The sequence below is a fragment of the Pongo abelii genome, chromosome 5, assembly GCF_028885655.2.
Source record: "Pongo abelii isolate AG06213 chromosome 5, NHGRI_mPonAbe1-v2.0_pri, whole genome shotgun sequence".
NCBI classification, from domain to species: domain Eukaryota; kingdom Metazoa; phylum Chordata; class Mammalia; order Primates; family Hominidae; genus Pongo; species Pongo abelii.
Window position 1 is genome coordinate 42,956,624 of NC_071990.2, and position 17,066 is coordinate 42,973,689.

Sequence of the window (17,066 nt, forward strand, 5' to 3'; positions counted from 1 at the left end):
GGCCCCTCCACCTTGGACTTCCCAGTCTCCAGAACAGTAAGAAATAAATCTCTGCTCTCTATCAATTATCCAGACTCAGGTATTCTGTTATAGCAGCTCACAGTGAACTAAGACAGTAAGTCACTGGGTATGAGGTACTATAGACAGTGAGGGGTGACATGAGGGGGAGACACAGCCCTGTCCTCAGGGAGCCCCAGTCTGAGGGGAGACACAGCCCCGTCCTCAGGGAGCCCCAGTCTGAGGGGAGATGCAGCCCTGTCCTCAGGGAACCCCAGTTTGAGGGAAACAGCCCCATCCTCAGGGAGCCTCGGTCTGAAGGGAGACATAGCCCAGCCCTCAGGAAGCCCTAATTTGAAGGGGAGACACAGCTCTCTTCAAAGAGTTCCCGTCTGAGAGGGGAGAAACCCCATCTAGCCAAGTTCTAATCTTCTTCTTGAGATGTCTACAAATTGTTTAAGAAGAGCAAGCAGGTTCCTGTAGTCTGTGGGTTCCCTGGGAGGAATGGTGAAGAGCAAGAGCTTGGTGCCAGCTTCTCCCTCAGACTGGGGACCCGCAGCTAGGCCTTCCTGGCTGGTAGTTCCTGGTTCCAAAATGTCTGAGCTCCCTCATGCTCTACCTCTCACCCCAAGACACTGCAGCTCTGCTCATCCTGCAACCTTTAAAATAAGTGTTGTAAACTGACTGAAGACCTCATGTCCTTCCTCATGTGCTACGGTAAGATGCACAGAGCGGCGCTGTAGGAAATGTTCTTGCCACAACTGAGCCTGATCCAACCACACCTTGACCCAGACTACTGGTTTATGAGGAAATACAGGGGACAGAAGAACAAGTTAGACAACGCCACTTGGCTGCAATTGCCCAACTCCAAACTATGGGGGATTCTGCAGGACACGTGGCCCAGTTTCTCTCACACATATGGTATGAAAAAGGGGACAGTTTTCTAGTAAAACAGACAGGAAACCAAACAACCAAATGCAAAGCATGGGCTTGGTTTGGATCCTAAATTTATCAACTGTAAAAAGCATTCCGAGACTATCAGGGAAAACTGAACATAGACTGGGTATTGATTGATATTGCCATTAAATCTGTTGACTGTGACTGGTCTTATGCTTATGTTCAGCAGAAACAAAAGGGCAAAAAACAAATAAAACCTCTTTGTCTGTTGGAGATGCCTATTAAAGTATTTACAGGTAAAAGGAAAGTATGTCCAGGATTTGCTTTAGGATATTCAGAAGGGGAAAATGTGTTTGGGGGAGGGTAGTATAGATGAAACAGGCAAAATGTTGATATTTGTTCCTAGGTGATGGCTAGGTGATAGAGACGGGGTTTCACCATGTTGGCCAGGCTGGTCTTGAACTCCTGACCTCAGGTGATCCACCCGCCTCAGCTTCCCAAAGTGCTGGGATTACAGGCGTGAGCCACTGTGCCCAGCCTGTTTTTTCCTTTTTTTTTAGAGACCTTGGGCTCAAGTGATCCTCCCATCTCAGCCTCCAAGTAGCTGGAGTTACAGGTGTGTTGCCACCACACCTGGCTAGGTGATGGCTACATGAGAATTAATTATAATGAACTCTCTAATTTTGTGAAAGCTTGAGTTTTTTTCTATAATAGAAGTCAGAAATGCAATAAAATAAGATAAAAGAGCATCAGTTGAGAACTACAGGCCTGGCACAGTGGCTCACACCTGTAATCCCAGCACTTTGGGAGGCCAAGGTGGGTGGATCACCTGAGGTCAGGAGTTCGAGACCAGCCTGGCCAACATGGTGAAACCCTGTCTCTACTAAAAATATAAAAATTAGCCAGGTATGGTGGTGGGCACCTGTAATCCCAGCTACTTGGGAGGCTGAGGCAGGAGAATTGCTTGAACCCTGGAGACAGAGGTTGCAGTGAGCCGACATGGTGCCACTGCACTCCAGCTTGGACGACAGAGTGAAACTCCATCTCAAAAAAAAAAAAAGAGAGAGAACTACAAATCTCTTTCACTGACACCTTGCTCTGAAAAGACAGAGTCAGTGAGGGAGACAGCATTCCTGGACTTGGCTCCTCCCTCTGAGAGCCTCCTCCAAGTGTAGCAGAAAGTGTGTCCCCCTCTTCCTGGCCCACCCAGGACCACCAGGCCAGGGGAGGGAGATGTGGGAGGTTGAAGCCCAGTGACAGCCCCATTTACCACAGGCGCTGCAGAGCCCAGGACGGTGTTTCTAGTTTCTGTGGGGCCACCTCGTGATTATCTGAGATGTTGGCACAGAAGCACTGGAATCCGAACCTAATCCATCCATGTTTTCCAACCCTGCATCATCTCTGCCCACCCCTTTCCCTGTCCTTCTCGGAGAGGAAATGGAGAACAAGAAGGCAGGGAAAGGCTGGGAGCGGTGGCTCACACCTGTAATCTCAGCACTCTGGGAGGCTGAGGCAGGCAGATCACCTGAGGTCAGGAGTTTGAGACCAGCCTGGTCAACATGGAGAAACCCCGTCTCTACAAAATTACAAAAATTAGCTGGGCATAATGGTGGGTGTCTGTAATCCCAGCTACTCAGGAGGCTGAGGCGGGAGATCGCTTGAACCCGGGAGGCGAAGTTTGCAGTGAGCCGAGATCATACCACTGCACTCCAGCCTGGGTGACTCAGCAAGACTCCATCTCAAAAAAAAAAAAAAGACACGGAAAGACAGGGAGAAGAAGGAGAAAAGCAAGACTTCCCATACCCCAAGCAGCCTGGATAATTTGAGGTTTCTGTCACTCAGTGAGCAAACATTCATTTAATGCCAAATGTATACAAGAGGTACTTTAACATCACTGGGAAACAGCAGAGTAGGGTGAAAAGAGCAGAATTAAAATCTGGCATGCTATATAATGGAATATTATTTCACCATATAAAGGAATGAAGTTCTGATATATGCTACAACAGGGATTAATTTTGAAAACACTATGCTAAGTGAAAGAAGGCAGACACAAAAGGACAAATGTTATATGACTCATTCATATGAAATGTCCAGAACAGGGAAATCTATAGATACAGAAAGTAAACAAGTGGTTACTTAGGGCTAGGGGGAGGGAAGGCTAGGGAGTGAAAGCTAAATGGTGTAAGGTTTCCCTTAGAAGTGATGAAAATGTTCTAAAATTGATTGTAATGCTGGTTGTCCAACTCTGTGAATATACTAAAAACCATTGAATTGCATACTTTTAATGGGTACATTGTATAGTAAGTGAATTATAACTCAATAAAGCTGTTTTTTCTTTTTGTTTGAGACAGGGTCTCACTCTGCCGCCCAGGCTGGAGTGCAGTGGTGCAATCTCAGCTCACTGCAGCCTCAATTTCTTGGGCTCAGGTGATTCTCCCACCTCAGCCTCCCAAGTAGCTGAGACTACAGGCACACGCCACCACACCTAGCTAATTTTTGTATTTTTTGTAGAGATGGGGTTTCACCATGTTGCCCATGCTGATCTCGAATCCCTGAGCTCAAGTGATCCATCCTCTTCAGCCTCCCAAAGTGCTGGGATTACAAGTGTGAGCCACCACATGTGGCCGAAGTTGATTTTCTTTTTTTGTCTCCCCCACTTCCTATTGTGTGATCTTAGGCATGTCCCTTAACCTCTTGGGCCTCAGATTTCTCATATATAAAATGGAGATAATAATACCAGCTGGGCGCAGTGGCTCACACCTATAATCCCAGCACTTTGGGAGGCTGAGGCGGGTGGATCACTTGAGGTCAGGAGTTCGAGAGCAGCCTGACCAAATGGTGAAACCCCATCTTCACTAAAAATACAAAAATTAGCCGGGCGTGCTGGCACATGTCTGTAATCCCAGCTACTCAGGAAGTTGAGGCAGGAGAATCGCTTGAACCCGGGAGGCGGAGGTTGCAGTGAGCCGAGATCGTGCCACTGCACTCCAGCCTGGGCGACGGGGCAAGACTCTGTCTCAAAAAACACCAACAAACAAAAACTAAAAAAGATTAAGACAAAAACTTCCCAAGAGGAGTTTTGTGCAGGAGAAATGTGGGCCATTTCCCCTCCCAAATGACCTGGCAACATGGTCATAGGCAGGTTGGGGATGGGGTGCAGTCACTGGGCTACTCCCCTGAGACAGAACAGCCAAAACTCTTGTAAGGCCAGGTGCAGTGGCTCATACCTGTAATCCCAGCAATTTGGGAGGCTGAGGCAGGCGGATCACTTGAGGTCAGGAGTTCAAGGCCAGCCTGACCAATATGGTGAAACCCCGTCTCTACTAAAAATACAAAAATTAGTTGGGTGTGGTGGTGCACGCCTGTAATCCCAGCTACTTGGGTGGCTGAGGCAGGAGAATCTCTTGAACCCAGGAGGTGGAGGTTGCAGCAAGCTGAGATCGCACCACTGCACTTCGGCCTGGGTGACAGAGTGAGACTCCATTTCAAAAAACAAAACAAAACAAAACAAAAAACTCTTGTAAATTCCCATAAAAATATGGAATTGTTTCCACCTGATCTTATTCATTAGATCAGGAACCTTCAGGAGCCAGTCCTGGATCTTAAAAATTCCCCTGAGGAATCTCTAAAACCTGCCCACCCCTCCATGATTACTGAGGCAATGCACTCTATCCTCAGGTTTCTGGGGGGCCCCAAGGAGGGGCACAAGTGGGGAGGTCCTAGGGAGGCCAGAATGCAAGCACCCAGCTCCTCCTCTCGGGAACTGGACTGAAGATGCCAGAAAGTGAGAACCTCAACTTTCTCTAGCCCAGTCTGGTGAAGTGCCCACTGCACAAAATGGAAAGTTATTCCAGGGACAGAGCCTGCGGAAATGCCTGGAAATCAGTGTCACCAGACACTGCCTATGCCCAGTCTGTGTCAGCGGAGGATCCCTGTGGATTTTCTCCAGGCTACCCATGCTCAAACCAGCTCATTCTCCTCGGATCGCTTCCCCACAGTCCTCAGGTCAAGCAGGAGAAAGAGGCTCACCCCAACCTCTTTGTTGGCTCATCCAAATTTGATGGGGAGAGGGGAAACAAAAAAAAGGAGAATTCTGCCTGGCTTGGTGGTGGGTGCCTATAATCCCAGGTACTCTGGAGGCTGAGGTGGGATGGTTGCTTGAAACTAGGAGTTCAAGACCAGCCTAAGCAACAGAGTAAGACCCCATCTCTATTTTTTTTTTTTAAGAAAAGTATTTTTTTTCTTTTTTTTAAGGCAGGGTCTCACTCTGTCACCCAGGCTGGAGTGCAGTGGCACAATCTTGGCTCACTGCTTGACCTCCCAGGCTTGAGGGATTCTCCCACCTCAGCTTCCCAAGCAGCAGGGACCACAGGTGCATGCCACTGTGCCCTAGCTAATTTTTTTTGTTTGGTTTGGTTGGTTTTTGTTGTTGTTGTTGTTGTTGTTGTTTTTGAGACGAAGTTTCGCTCTTGTTGCCCAGGCTGTAGTAGAATGGTGCCATCTCAGCTCACTGCAATCTCCGCCTCCCAGATTGAAGCAATTCTCCTGCCTCAGCCTCCCATAGCTGGGATTATAGGCGTGTGCCACTACACCTGGTTAATTTTGTATTTTTAGTAGAGACAGAGTTTCACCAAGTTGGTCAGGCTGTTCTCAAACTCCTGACCTCAAGTGATCCACCCGCCTCAGCCTCCCAAAGTGCTAGGATTACAGGCGTGAGCCACCTCACCGGGCCTTTTTTCTTTTCTTTTCTTTTCTTTTTCTTTCTTTCTTTTTTTTTTTTTTTTTTTTTTTTTTTGGTAGAGATGAAGTCTCATTATGCTGCCCAGGCTGGTCTTGAACTCCTGATCTCGAGGGATCCTCCTGTCTCAGCCTCCCAAAGTGCTAGGATACAAGCATGAGCCGGCACCTGGCCAAGAATTTCTTTTAAAAAGATCTTGTGGCCAGGAGCGGTGGCTCATGCCTGTAATCCCAACACTTTGGGAGGCCAAGGAAGGTGGATCACTTGAGGTTAAGAGTTCAAGACCAGCCTGGCCAACATGGTGAAACTCAGTCTCTACTAAAAATACAAAAAAAAAAAAATAGGTGGACATGGTGGTGGGCACATGTAATCCCAGCTACCTGGGAGGCTGAGACAGGAGAATCAATTGAACCAGAGGGGCGAGGATGCAGTGAGCTGAGATCGCACCATTGCACTCCAGCCTGGGCAACAAATAAAAAAAGAAAAGGATCTTGGTGGATGTTAACCTCCCTCTCCCTGCCCTTTTGCCAGCCTCACCTCTTTGCCATCAGAATCCTAGCCCTGGGGGGGTGCTGCCAAGATAATCCAGAAGGTAAATGCTTACCATTTCTCAGTGCTTGTGATCTCAAAAAAAATAAATATACCTTACATTTTTCGGGGAAGGGTTTTGGAGAGCCAGCTTTGTCATGTAAACTCACTAAACCCTCCAAAATGAAGCCGTGAAAACGTGAACAGAAAAAATTTTTTAGTTTTCCTTGGAGGTGGGAGTAAGTGCCATTCCACAGTCTCTCATTCATTCCTTCTTTCATTCCTTCTACCAACAGATAAGGGCTGTGCTCTGGTCTCAGGCACTGGTCCTCAGGCAACCCAGCTCTGAGCAGCTTTCTGAGCATAACCCCAGGAGCCTCACTTCCCTCACAGGCCTTGTTCAGTGATCATGTAAAAGTCTGTGGGACTGGGCGCGGTGGCTCACGTTTGGAATCCCAGCACTTTGGGAGGTTGAGGCAGGAGCATCACTTGAGCCCAGAAGTTAAAGACCAGCTTGGCCAACGTGGTGAAACCCCGTCTCTACTAAAAATAGAAAAATTAGCCAGAGGCCAGGCACGGTGGCTCATGCCTGTAATCCCAGCACTTTGGGAGGTCAAGGCAGGTGGATCATCTGAGCTCAGGAGTTCGAGACCAGCCTGGGGGCAACATGGCGAAACCCTGTCTCTACCAAAAATGCAGAAAATTAGCCAGATGTGGTGGCTCGCATCTGTTGTCCCAGGTACTCAGGAGGCTGAGGTGGGAGAATCACTTGAGCCTGGGAGGTGGGAGTTGCAGTGAGCCTGGAGAGTGAGACCATCTCAAAAGAGTGAGACCCTGTCTCAAAAAAAAAAAAAAAAAAAAAAAAAAAAAAAAAATTAGCCCAGCGTGGTACCACACACCTATAATCTCAGCTGCTTGGGAGGCTGAGGCATGAGAACAGCTTGAACCCAGGAGGTGATGGTTGCAGTGAGCCAAGATTGTGCCACTGCACTCCAGCCTGGGCAATAGAGTAAGACCCTGCCTCAAAATAATTATTAATTAATTAATTAAATAAAAATAAAAGTCTGTGGGAAAGTCTCTCGGCAAAGGTGGCCCTATCAGACTGTACCCTTGGAAGAACAGGTAGCCCACTGCAGTATGAGGTCACTGGAGGTTTTGAAAAAGATAAAAGCATTTCAGTTCTAAGAAATTTGTGTGCTAATTCATATATTTTTTTTTCTGAGATAGGGTCTTACTCTGTCACCTAGGCTGAAGTGCAGTGGCATGATCTCAGCTCACTACAACCTCTGCCTCCTGGGCTCAAATTATCCTCCTGCCTCAGCCTCCTGAGTAGCTAGGACCATGGGTGCAAGCCACCACTCCTGGCTAATATTTTTATGTTTTGGGCTTTTTTTTTTTTTTAAGAGTTAGGGTTTCATCATGTTGCCCAGGCTGGTCTCGAACTCCTGAGTTCAAGTGATCCTCCCACCTCGGCCTCCCAAAGAGCTGGGATTATATGCGTGCGCCACTGATCCCAGCCCTAATTGTGTCTTAAGACGAACTTTGTGGAAAGTTAAAGCCAAAGGTCCATTTTTTTCATGGAAATTTAGCCTAAGGGAAATAAAAGACAGAAACAGAGAGAAGCAAAAGGCTCAAAGATGCCCATTCCAGTGTTATTTATAATAGAGGTAAATAAAAATCTGAATGCCTGCCTAAGCATGCACTTTCATTCAGTGGACTTCTTTTATTTTTTTCTTTGAGACCGAGTCTCGCACTGTCTCCCAGACTGCAGTGCAGTGGCACGATCTCGGCTCACTGCAACCTCCGCCTCCCTGGTTCCCTGGTTCGAGCAATTCTCCTGCCTCAGCCTCTCGAGTAGCTGAAATTACAGGCATGCCACTACGCCCAGCTAATTTTCTGTATTTTTAGTAGAGATGAGGTTTCACTATTTTGGTCAGGCTGGTTTCGAACTCCTGACCTCGTGATCCACCTACCTCGGCCTCCCAAAGTGTTGGGATTACAGGCGTGAGCCACCGCACCTGGCTTCAGTGGACTTCTTATGCAACCATTAAACATGATCATTTTGGACATTATGCAAATGTTATACTATCAGATTACAAAATGGAACACTAAATTGTCTCTTTTTTTTTTTTGAGACAGAGTTTTGCTCTTGTTGCCCAGGCTGGAGTGCAATGGCAAGATCTCAGCTCACCGCAACCTCTGCCTCCCAGGTTCAAGCGTTCTCCCGCCTCAGCCTCCTGAGTAGCTGGGATTACAGGCATGCGCCACCATGCCCGGCTAATTTCGTATTTTTAGTAGAGACGGGGTTTCTCCGTGTTGGTCAGGCTGGTCTCGAACTCCCGACCTCAGGTGATCTGCCCGCCTCGGCCTCCCAAAGTGCTGGGATTACAGGTGTGAGCTACCGCACCCGGCCCTAAATTGTCTTTATACTATCATTACACTGTATGACTATGTAAATGTTAACAAGACTAGACGGAGACTGAAATGTAGAAAAACTAAAGGCATTAATCAAGTTATGGGTGAGAAGCTAGCTTGAATTTGTTTTCCTATTTTGGTTTCTCTTAATATTACTGCTGTATTTTTTGTGCGTGTAATAGAATAATTTTTCCAAGTCAGTGGAGTTGGGAAATTTCCCACCAACAAGTTGGTATGGGACATTGAAGGAGTTTTGATTCAGCTAAATATTTGCCTGAAATTTTGGATCCATTGACCATTGAGATTGGAGTGACCTAGATAATTCCTTCACTCTGATACAAAAGGGGATTTGGAGTTACCGAGAGATTTGAATACATCTATCCAAGAACCGACTCTATGCAGGAGACAATCAAGGGAAATGATAGAGGAAAAGATGAAAAGCCCCTTCTCATCTGCTCACAGAGGCTGGTTCTACCATCGGCCTCTCCCACTCCCCAGAATTCTGCTTTTCCCCCTGGCTTCCTGCCCTCCTCGGGAGATTTATGTAAATCGTGGCATCTTGTGCTGCCCCTGCAGACCTGTCACCTGGGAAGGGCACAGCCCTTTACAATCCTCTCCTGACTGGGGATTTGCAGCAGTAATCTCCATCCACAAGAAAATAAAATCCCAAGAAGTGACCTTCACTTGGATGTCCCTTCCATCTGCAGGGCAGCTATAAGCTAGCCATTTGGGCGTCATTAATGTTGTTTTGGGCTTCAAACACGTCCTGCTGCTGGTGCCAATGCCCTGAGTTCAAGTTCCCTTTGGACTTGCCAGCCTCACTTGGAAGAAAAAAAACCACCCTTAGGAATAACTGAACCCCTAACCTCAGCCAGGTAGGGTCGAGTCGGACAGAAAGAAGAGGTGAGGGAGAGTGGCTGCCTCAAGGCAGGCTGCCCTTTCCCTGAAAAGTCACTCGAGCTCCAGGTTGGGTGGGTGTGTTGGGAAGAGCAGCCCACTGGAGCCAGAGCACAGGCTGTTCCCTCCGACACAGTGGTCAAGAGTCTCTCTCTCACCAGCACCTCCCACAGCCCATCGCAGCATTTTACTTTTACATATGCCAAGAATACTTCAGAAATGCTTTATCACGTTGCACTATCATGACTTGCTAAGTAAACACCAGCAAGCATTTAATTAGTACCTGCTGCATGCCAGGTACCAGCCAGGGCTAGGAGGTGACTTCCAAAATTACCTATTCTATTCCAGTGCTCATTTAAAAGATGGGCAAGCCAAAGCGCAGAGTGACTAGTGACCTGCCCAAGGTCACAAGACCTTGAACAACAGAGCCAAAACTTCACCCTAGATCTCGTGACTTCCCCTTCCTATGCTCTTTCCAACATATCCAGACAAACATCTTGGGAATGAATGCTCAGGGTTGAAAGGTTGGAAAACAAGGGAACTAACTAGGAAATTTAAACTTCTGGGACTGAATCCATCTACTTTGAATGAATGGGACAAATAGCCAAATACTACGTCAGTATTTGTGATCTATGAATGACCTCCATCCCTCTGTATAAAGTGGACACACATTGCTGCCTGGCTTTTCATTCCCAAGGGGCTCCTATCCAAACAGCTTATATAAATTGACACCTTCCTCCCACCTTAGCCAACGTTAGGTTGAACCCTATGAAGTTGTCATTTTTTATGGGTCAAAGAGGTAGAACATTAGCAATTTCTTATGGTTCAACCTGATACACCCTCACATACTCAATAATAAGTTGTGCACCCGATGGAGAGGAAAAGGCACTGGGTGCGGGGAGAGGGGCTGGTCAGAGGCCTGAGCCTCCTTGTCCCCAATATATTAATAGCTCTGACCCCAGGACTGGAAGCCACTCACTCTTTGACTTCTTTGGAGGAAAAGTCCAGGTAGCGATTGCTGATCCACTGAATCTCAAACCAGTCCCGAAAACCGTTGTTGCCACAGCATTTGAACTCAATCTGCAGCATGTCGATGGTCTTCTTCATGAAACACCTGCCAGGGGTGTCTGTGTCCCGGTAGTACTTCATGCCATTCTTGAGCCCTTGGCCCAGGGTGTTCTCCAGCGAGCCCCGCAGCAGAAAGCAGCAGAGAGCCACGAGGAAGAGGATGATGTTGAAGAGGGCACAGATAGCCAGGTACGGCTTCAGCCAGGGCTTCCATCTGGCATACTTGGCCGGGTCCAGGGCATCGTAGCAGATCTTCCCAGCCAGAGAGTTGAAGACACAGGATAGCACCCCCATCCCTATCAATGAGTTGGGCACAAAATGGCTCTCAGAATTATTCATCACATCGCTCCTCTTCCGGAGTTCAATCTTCAGGAACAGTCCTAGGCTGAAGATGATGATGCCAGCCAACACGGAGAACCAGTTCATGAGCCAGAGCCCTTGGGCCAACTTGACCCGCTTCTTCTGGTCAAACTTGACTTTCAGTAGCGCCATGCTTGCCAAGTGTAGGCCGGGTTGCTTCCCACGGCGCAGCTCCCACCCCAAACCTTAACGAGCCCAGAGGTGGAGACTTAGGGCCTTGGGAAAAGTGCAGATGGCCCAAGCTGTAGGGAGCTGCCCTGGGGGCTGCCCATGTCGAGCCCCACTAGCCTGGGATCCCCGTGAATGCAGTAGTGGTGGCAGGGGTCTCGGAATCACAGCTTGAGCAGGGGATAGTCCTGGTCCTGGGCGTTGTTTCTTCAGCGCCCTTCCCAGCCAAGAAGGGGCAGCCTGAACGCTGCAGATTAAAAGTGGGATCCACAAGACGTTTTGCTAATCTCTTTAGCCAGGTTCATCCCATTAGATAAAGCCATGCCACTCTCAAAACATGGTCAAAAGCAGCCTCCAGGTACATGCTGGACCAGAGAGCTCTGGGTACAGCTTGGAGAATCAGGAGCAAAGGGCAAGACTGGCCAGAAGAATGGGCTGTATCTGGAGGCCTGGCTCAGACCGTGTTGCTCCCCAAAAGCATATTTCCAGGCCAATCTCCTTCAACATTTAAAACTTTCTGTAGGACAAATAAATTGTTATCCTCTCTGAGAAAAGAAATGACAGGGCCAGGCATAGTGGCTCACGCCTACAATCCCAGCACTTTGGGAGACCAAGTTGGGTGGATTGCTTGAGCCCAGGAGTTCAAGACCAGCCTGGGCTACATAGGAAGACCCCATCGCCACAAAAAAAAAAAAAAATTAGCTGGGTACGGTGGCATGCACCTGTAGTTCTCCCAGCTACTCTGGAGGCTGAGGTGGCAAGATCACCTGAGCCTGGGGATTTCAAGGCTGCAGTGAGCCGTGATCGTGCCACTGCACTCCAGCCTGGGTGACAGAGTGAGGCCCTGTCTCAAATTTTAAAAAGACAAAGAAAAGAAGAGAAGAAGGAAGGAAAGAAAGAAAGTGACAGATCGTGAGAAAACATTTGCAACTTGTAAAATTAAAAAGTAACATACAGTGGCCAGGCATGGTGGCTTATGCCTGTAATCCCAGTACTTTGGGAGGCCAAGGCAGGTGGATCGCTTGAGCCCAGGAGGTGGAGGTTGCAGTGAACTGAGATCCCCCCATTGCACTCCAGCCTGGGTGACAGTGAGACTCTGTCTGAAAAAAAAAAAAAAAAAAAAAAAGAATTAATATGCAAAAATGTTTTAAGTCCCACAAATTCACAATAAACAAAAATTCACAATCAAAAGACCAACAATCAACTGGAAAAATAGGCAAAAACCAGGAACAGACAATTCATAATAAGGAAACTTGAAAACTCCAATAATCTGGAAAAGATCTCAACTTGAGTAATAAGCAGGAAAATGCAAATCCAAACAACAATAAAACACCAAACTTGGCCGGGCACAGTGGTTCACACCTGTAATCCCAGCAGTTAGGAAGGCCAAGGTGGGTGGATCACTTGAGGTCAGGCGTTCAAGACCAGCCTGGCCAATATGGTGAAACCCCGTCTCTACTAATAATACAAAAATTGTCTGGGCATGGTGACAGGCGCCTGTAATCCCAGTTACTTGTGAGGCTGAAGAAGGAGAATCACTTGAACCCGGGAAGCGGAGTTTGCAGTGAGCCAAGATTGCGCCATTGCACTCCAGCCTGGGTGACAAAAGTGAATTGACGCCTCAAAAAAAAAAAAAAAAAGACCAAACTTGATCCATCAAATTGAACATATGTCAAAATTCTGTCACCATACAGCAACAAAGAGAGTGGAAGTAGAAGTGTACACTCTTGGTGAATCTGTAAATTTATTATTATTATTAATTAATGGACTATTTCTTAGAGTAGTTTTAGGTTTACAAAAAAATTGAACAGAAAATACAGGGAGTTCCCATTACTCTCCATCTCCCCAACCAGTTTCTCCTATAATTAATATTTTGCATTAATGTGGTACATTTGTTACAATTAATGAACCAATATTGATGCACTATTATTAACTAAAGTCTATAGTTTACATTAAGGTTCAGTCTTTGTGCATATAATTCTGTCACTTTTGCCAAATGCATAATGTCATGTATTCATCATTATTGTAACATACAGAATAGTTTCACTGTTCTAATAACCTGCCGTGTTCCGCCTATTCATTCCTCCTTCCCTCACTCCTCAGCCCTGGGCAACCACTGTCTCTATAGTTTTGCCTTATCTAGAATATCATACAGTTGGAATCATACAATATGTAGCCTTTTCAGACTGGCTTCTTTCCCTTAGCAATATATGTGATTAATGATTCTCTGTATCTTTTCATGGCTTAATAGCTCATTTCTTCTTATCACTGAATAATGTTTCATCACATGTATATACCACGGTTTATCCCTTCACCTATCAGAGAATATCCTGGTTGATTCCAGTTTTTGACAATTATGAATAAAACTGCTATAAACATCCATGTGCGGGTTTTTGGTGAAAAATTTTCCATTCATCTGGGTAAATATCTAGGAGCACAATGGCTAGATTATATAGTAAGACTATGTTTAACTTTGTAAGAAACTGCCGAACTGTCTTGCAAAGTGGCTGTACAATTTTGCATTCCTACCAGCAATTTTTACCCCATGTCATTGCCAACATTTGATATTGTCAGGGTTTCGGATTTTAACCACTGTAATAGGTGTGTAGCCACATCTTGTTTGAATTTGCAGTGCCCTAATGACATTTGATCTTTTCATGTGTCATGTGCTTATTTGCCATCTGCATATCCTCTTTGGTGACGTGTCTGTTCAGCACTTTTGCCTGCTTTTATTTTTTTTGAGTCAGGATCTATCTATGTTGTCCAGACTGGTCTCCAACTACTATTCTCAAGCAATCCTCCCACCTCAGCCTCCTGAGTAGCTGGGATTACAGGTACCTGCCAAAATGCCCAGCATGCTCACTTTTTAATAATGTTGTTTGTTTTCTTTAGAGTGTAAAGTTTTACAGCCCTTTGGAAGGGCAATTTAGCTATACCTATTACAATTTTCAAAAAAAAAATTTTAGCGACGGAGTCTTGCTGTGTTGCCCAGGTTAGTCTCAAACTCCTGGGCTCAAGCAATCCTTCTGCCTCAACCTCCCAAATTGCTGAGATTACAGGTGTGAGCCACCTCACCCACCCTAAAATTTAAAATGCATTAAAATTCCCAAAGATCCAATAATCTCACTTCTCAGAACAGCCTGTGCATAAGTACAAGGGCTTTTAAGAACAAACCAAGGCCATGTGTGGTGGTTCATGCCTGTAATTCCAGCACTTTGGGAGGCCAAGGCAAGTGGACCACTTGAGGTCAGGAGTTCAAGACAAGCCTGGCCAACATGGTGAAACCCCATCTCTACTAAAAATACAAAAAAAAAAAAAATAGCTGGGCATGGTGGCAGGCACCTGTAACCCCAGCTATACTCCCACAGGCTGGCTGAGGCATAAGAACCACTTGAACCCAGGAGGCAGAGGTTGCAGTGAGCTGAGATCACACCACTGTACTCCAGCCTGGGAGACAGAGCAAGACTCCATCTCAAAAAAAAAAAAGAGAACGAACCAATCTTGTCATCAAATTCCCGTCCACCTAATACCAAAAAGGGTTTCATGATTAGAATATGAGGCCTGTGAGCTCTTGGTGGCAAGTGGGTCAAAGCTCTAATCCAGAATCTCCTTTCTTCCCTTATGTGCATTGATTCCCCTACACTAGACTCACTACCCACACACTCCTCTTCAAGGTCTCCAAATCACTATGTAAATCAGAAGAATATTCTCCACAGGCAGAGGAGGTGTGAGAACTAAGCAACAAGACATGAGTTTTCACATCCAACAGTCACCTTGGAAAACAAAGCACTTATTCCATTGCTCAGCTCAAGTCTGGACTCCAAATGGGAGTGACTTCCAAAGCCAGGTCCTGAGCCATATGGGGAAACATTCTTGTTATACTATTGTCACACAGCATTTTGGGTCAAAAACAATATTACCCAAAGTGATCACTCTTCTAACAGCCAGTGTTGGCTTATAATAGCTTGGGATTATGAAAGGATTTCAACTCTTTATCATCAAGGACATTGAAAAGAACTGCTGCCATTTTTGAAGTTGTTTCCTTTTGTTTTGCTTTTTCCAAAAGATGATGTTCAGACAACCAGAGGACTCATACCTCCTACAAAAATAAAATAAAAATTGGAAGACGATTGTCCTGCAGGAAATAGGATGTAGATGACTGTGAGGCTATCACAGAGAACCTCTTAGAAGCACACGTGCAGACAAGAGAAAATCAAAGGGAAGAAGAGGAAGAAAGATTTAATGTAGAAACCAGAAACAAAAATTTAAAAATAGTTCTACAAGGATAACCCGATTAGTCAGGCACCTCTTTCTCCTCAAATGACCTTGAGGTTGTAAATACGACGAGGAGGGCGGCGCTGAGCACATAGCAAGTCTGTGGATGCCCCCTGGTGGCCCGAAATAGAATGGCTTCAATGGATGGAAATTTAACGTGCTCGCATCCCCAGCACGTTAAATTATCCAGAAAAGTAAGCGAAGAAGAACAGACACATCAGAAATGTCCCTGGCCAAACCTTTCAAGTACGAATCAAGGCAAGATATGGCGATGAACAAGCAGAGAAAAGTGGACTGCAAAGGAAGCAGTAATTAATCTGTCAGAGAAGGGAGGGCTCCTCCCTGCTTCCGGACCATGTTGGATGTGAGTCTAGATGCGAGACATCTATTATAGAGATAATAGAAGAGGTTAGCGGAACTAAGGATGGTTCACTTTTCTTCTTTAGAAATACCATTAATGCTGATCGCCTTCGCCGCCGCCTGCGTGCTCGCCTTCGCGCCCGGCCCGGCCTAGCCCCGGCCTTCGCCTCCGCCTCCGCCTCCGCCTCGGCCGCAGAGCTCGCCCCCTCCCCACCCGCAGACAATGTCCGAGTCCAAGAACGGCCCCGAGTATGCTTCGTTTTTCGCCGTCATGGGCGCCTCGGCCGCCATGGTCTTCAGCGCCCCGCGCGCTGCCCATGGCACGGTCAAGACCGGTGCCGGCATCGTGGCCATGTCTGTCATGCGGCCGGAGCACATCATGAAGTCCATCATCCCAGTGGTCATGGCTGGCATCATCGCCATCTATGGCCTGGTGGTGACAGTTCTCATCGCCAACTCCCCGAATGACGACATCAGCCTCTACAGGAGCTGCCTCCAGCTAGCGCCGGCCTGAGCGTGGGCCTGAGCGGCCTGGCAGCCGGCTTTGCCATAGACATCGTGGGGGACGCCGGTGTGCAAGCCACGCACGGCCCAGCAGCCCCGACTATTCATGGGCATGATCCTGATCCTCATCTTCCCCGAGGTGCTCGGCCTCTACGGTCTCGTCGTCGCCCTCATCCTCTCCACAGAGTAGCCCCTCTCCGAGCCCACCAGCCACCGAATATGATGTAAAAACCACCCCTCCTCATTCCAGAACGAAGAGCCTGACACACACGCACGGGGCCGCGGCCCCCAGTAGTTGATCTTGTACATGCGCAGCGCAGCGTCCTAGTGCCGGTTGTCTGTTGCCCTGGCCTTGCCCCCACCCCACCCCCCACGCCGCCCCGTGCCGTGGACATCTGGATGCACTCATCGCCCCTCCAGGCCCCCGGTGCACATCCCCCCCCCCCCGGCCCAGAGTGCTCTGTGTATGCGGATGACTTAGAGTTGTCATTTCTCTTCACTGGATGTTTATTTATAAAGATCTGGCCTGTTCCCGCGTCTGCGGAGAGGCCCTGGTCTCCCAGCTATCTATAACCTTAGCTAGAGTGTGGCCTTGTGGGTTCCTGTTGCTGAGACCTCCTCGATGGAGCTGCCCTCGCCACCAGGCCCTTGGCCCTGCACGGAGCTCTGTCCAATAAAGTCCTCGGATTTGGGGGGGGGAAAAGAAATAACCATTAATGCTATTATAATAACGAAATTATACCGTTTTTCTTGGCCAGGTGTGGTGGCCCACGCCTGTAATCCCAGCACTTCGGGAGGCCGAGGTGGGAGGATCGCATGAGGTCAGGAGTTCGAGACCAGCCTGGCCAACATGGTGAAA

The 17,066-nt window shown here is 47.4% G+C and overlaps 1 protein-coding gene and 1 pseudogene across 1 annotated transcript in view; one reads left to right on the plus strand and one right to left on the minus strand.

Moving 5' to 3' along the window:
* PRPH2 (peripherin 2) overlaps nt 1-11,666 on the minus strand; it is a 28,547-nt gene extending 16,881 nt beyond the window's left edge. Inside the window, exon 1 of the mRNA XM_002816894.5 lies at nt 10,452-11,666. Coding sequence (XP_002816940.1) covers nt 10,452-11,032 — 581 coding nt within the window. The 5' untranslated portion in view covers nt 11,033-11,666. The remainder of the gene's footprint in view (nt 1-10,451) is intronic.
* Nucleotides 11,667-15,926: 4,260 nt separating this feature from the next.
* Nucleotides 15,927-16,416, plus strand: LOC103890896 (V-type proton ATPase 16 kDa proteolipid subunit c-like; annotated as a pseudogene).
* Nucleotides 16,417-17,066: the final 650 nt, after the last annotated feature.